The 2,827-nt window shown below is 18.3% G+C and overlaps 1 protein-coding gene across 1 annotated transcript in view; it reads right to left on the bottom strand. All coding sequences in view use genetic code 6, as the record gives it.

The window, feature by feature from the left end:
- Window positions 1-2,696: 2,696 nt before the first annotated feature.
- Window positions 2,697-2,827, bottom strand: part of TTHERM_00603940 (hypothetical protein) — a gene marked incomplete at both ends in the record, with an annotated part of 431 nt that continues 300 nt past the window's right edge. The window contains one exon of the mRNA XM_001010530.3: window positions 2,697-2,827. This exon is cut by the window's right edge and continues 160 nt beyond it. Within this exon, the coding sequence (XP_001010530.3) occupies window positions 2,697-2,827 (131 nt within the window).

Here is a 2,827-nt window from a genome sequence, read left to right as displayed (position 1 = left end):
AAAATACTTGGAAGGCGAAAAAATAGTAAGGTAGAAAGGTTTTTTATACCTACTAATCTAAAAACACTCCAATCGTTAATTCTCTAACCTATCTTAATTAAGAAGAATAATAAAACTAAAAAAAGTGTAAATTTATGAATGTATTTTTAATTAATAGAAAGGATTTACCCAGGATTTAGAAATTGATAGATTATTTGATGATCTTCTTTCTAATTATGAGCTAATTAGCTTATCAGATAAAGTATTAGATAATTTGAATTATTTTAGAAAGATCTATTCCCTAATTCATTCTAAATAGAAAAATAAGTAACTAATTAAAAAATATTTTAAGTAAATTCTCATTCTTAAAATATATTTTATTTAATTAATTTAAACCAATAATTTATTAAATAATATTCAGTCTTTTTTGTATTTTATTTTTATAAATTTACGCCATTTATTTGATTCCTAACTTTTTAAATATTTTTTCTTAAAGAAACACATTTAAAAACTCACATTTAGTTAAGAAAAATATATATTTACCATTGATTTTCAAGTCTGTTTATGATATTTTTTTTAAAATGATATTTACAGGTTTATTCAGATTATCAAGAAGAGTGGAAAATTATCAAATTTTTTCTTTTTAAGCTTACACATAACTAAAAAATTAACCAATCTTACTTAATTAAGAGTAATAATAAAATTAAAAAAAAGTATAAATTTATGAATGTGTTTTTTAATTAAAAGAAAAAGGTTTACTCATAATTTAGAAATTGATAGATTATTTGATGATCTTCATTCTAATTATGAGCGAATTTGCTTATCAGATAAATTATTAGATAATTTTAATTATTTTCGAAAGTTCTAATACCTAATTCATTCTAAATAGAAAAATAAGTAACAAAAAAATATTTTAAGTAAATTCTCTTTCTTAAAATATATTTTGTTTTATTAATTTAAACCAATTTATTAAATAATATACAGTCTGTCTTTCTTATTTGTATTATTTTTTAATAAGTTTATGCCATTTGAATCCTAATTGCTTCAAAAATATTTTAAAAGTTTTTAAATATTTTTCATAAAGAAATAAATAAAAAAAACTCGCATTAAGTTAAGAAAAGAATATATTTATCATTGATTTTCAAGTCTATTTATGATATTTTTTTAAAATGATATTAACAAGATTATTCAGATTGTCAAAAAGGGTATAAAATTATAAATTTTGTTCATTTTAAACTTACACATAGAGAATATGTAATCGGGGCATTTATGGGCCTATAGGTAAAAAAAAAGCATTACCTATAAGCTTAATTTTGAATTTTTATGTCTTATTCAAGAACTATCTTATAATAGAAGGCCTCTTTACTAAGAGACCCTACAGTAATATTTATTATTCTACTTAATATTTATTTCCTACTAGAGAAATAATTAATTATCAGAGAATTGAAAAAAATCAAAATATTTTTAGTGTTTTAAATATTTAATTTCAATTGTCATTTTTATTTAACTTTTTTCACTATATAATATTAATTTTTATTTATTACATAAAAGTTTCGCATTTATCGAAATTAAAATAAAAAAATAATTATTTTTTCATTACAATTTTTTTAAGTACATTAAATTTGAATAATTTATCTTCCATATCATAACAATTGTTGACGACTTAAAATTTCATAGATTAATTATTTAAAAATATTAAAATTAATGGAATAATTATCATTAAATATGATATATAAATATCATGAATAATTTTTTTAAATATAAAATAGAATTGTAAAGGAATAATTAATTATCTTGTTTATTTAATTAAGTTACTTGAGAATTTATTAATCATGATTGTATGTATGTATTTATTTGTGAGTAAGCTTATTAAAAATTAATAAAACAATATCCAAATCGAATTTTCCTTCTAAAGCACTATCAATTTTTAAAAGTCTAATAAATTTTAGTATCTTTGATAAGTAACTAATTGGCTAATAATTTACAAAATCATTTTAATTTATATACTGTTTCAAGAAGCCTTTCTATATTTAATCTAAAAAAACTGCTTTTTTGCTAAAAACGTACATATTTTTATTACTTACAGCTCTATATTTTAAACTTTTTTTCTTAATTTTCAAAAACCTAAAAATTGTTTTGTTAATTAAAAGCAGAAAAAATATATATTGAAGTATTAGATAGATAGAGCTAGTTATTTTTTTAGAAAATTTCTATGTTTTTTCAAAACTCTTCTTAAAAAGCTTAATTTATATCTTTGCGTATAAACTAATATTTGATTTAGCCACAGAAAATCTGTGGAAAAAAAGAGTGGTTAATAGCTTTAATATAAATAAAACAAATAATTGATATTTAAAAACTACAGATAATCAATATGCTAAAAACCAATTTTTTAGATTCATCAAAATTAATACTGATCTTTATCATCTATCTATTATTTTTTCATATTTAAAAAATTATTTTAAATAAAAATAATTAATAATTTAGAAATTTTCATAAAAAAAATTAATAATTCATTTGATGTAATATGAAAAATATTTATCTATGTATTAATCATTCATTATACATTCATTTTATAAATATTTTTTGCTTCTAAATACTTTAAAAAAAGTGTAAATTTATGAATGCGCATTTTTAATTAATAGAAAAGATTTACCCAGGATTTAGAAATTGATAAATTATTTGATGATCTTCTTTCTAATTATGATCAAATTTGCTTATCAGATAAAGTATTTGATAATTTTAATTGTTTTTGAATGATCTATTCCCTACTTCATTTGGTTTGATTGAAAAAAAGAAACTAAAAAATATTTTAAGTAAATTCTCTTTTCTAAAATAAATTTTATTTTCT

Source organism: Tetrahymena thermophila (genome assembly GCF_000189635.1).
Source record: "Tetrahymena thermophila SB210 genomic scaffold scf_8254754, whole genome shotgun sequence".
Taxonomy (NCBI): domain Eukaryota; phylum Ciliophora; class Oligohymenophorea; order Hymenostomatida; family Tetrahymenidae; genus Tetrahymena; species Tetrahymena thermophila.
Note: the sequence above shows the minus strand (reverse complement) of the source record. Positions and strands in the feature narration are given on the sequence as shown.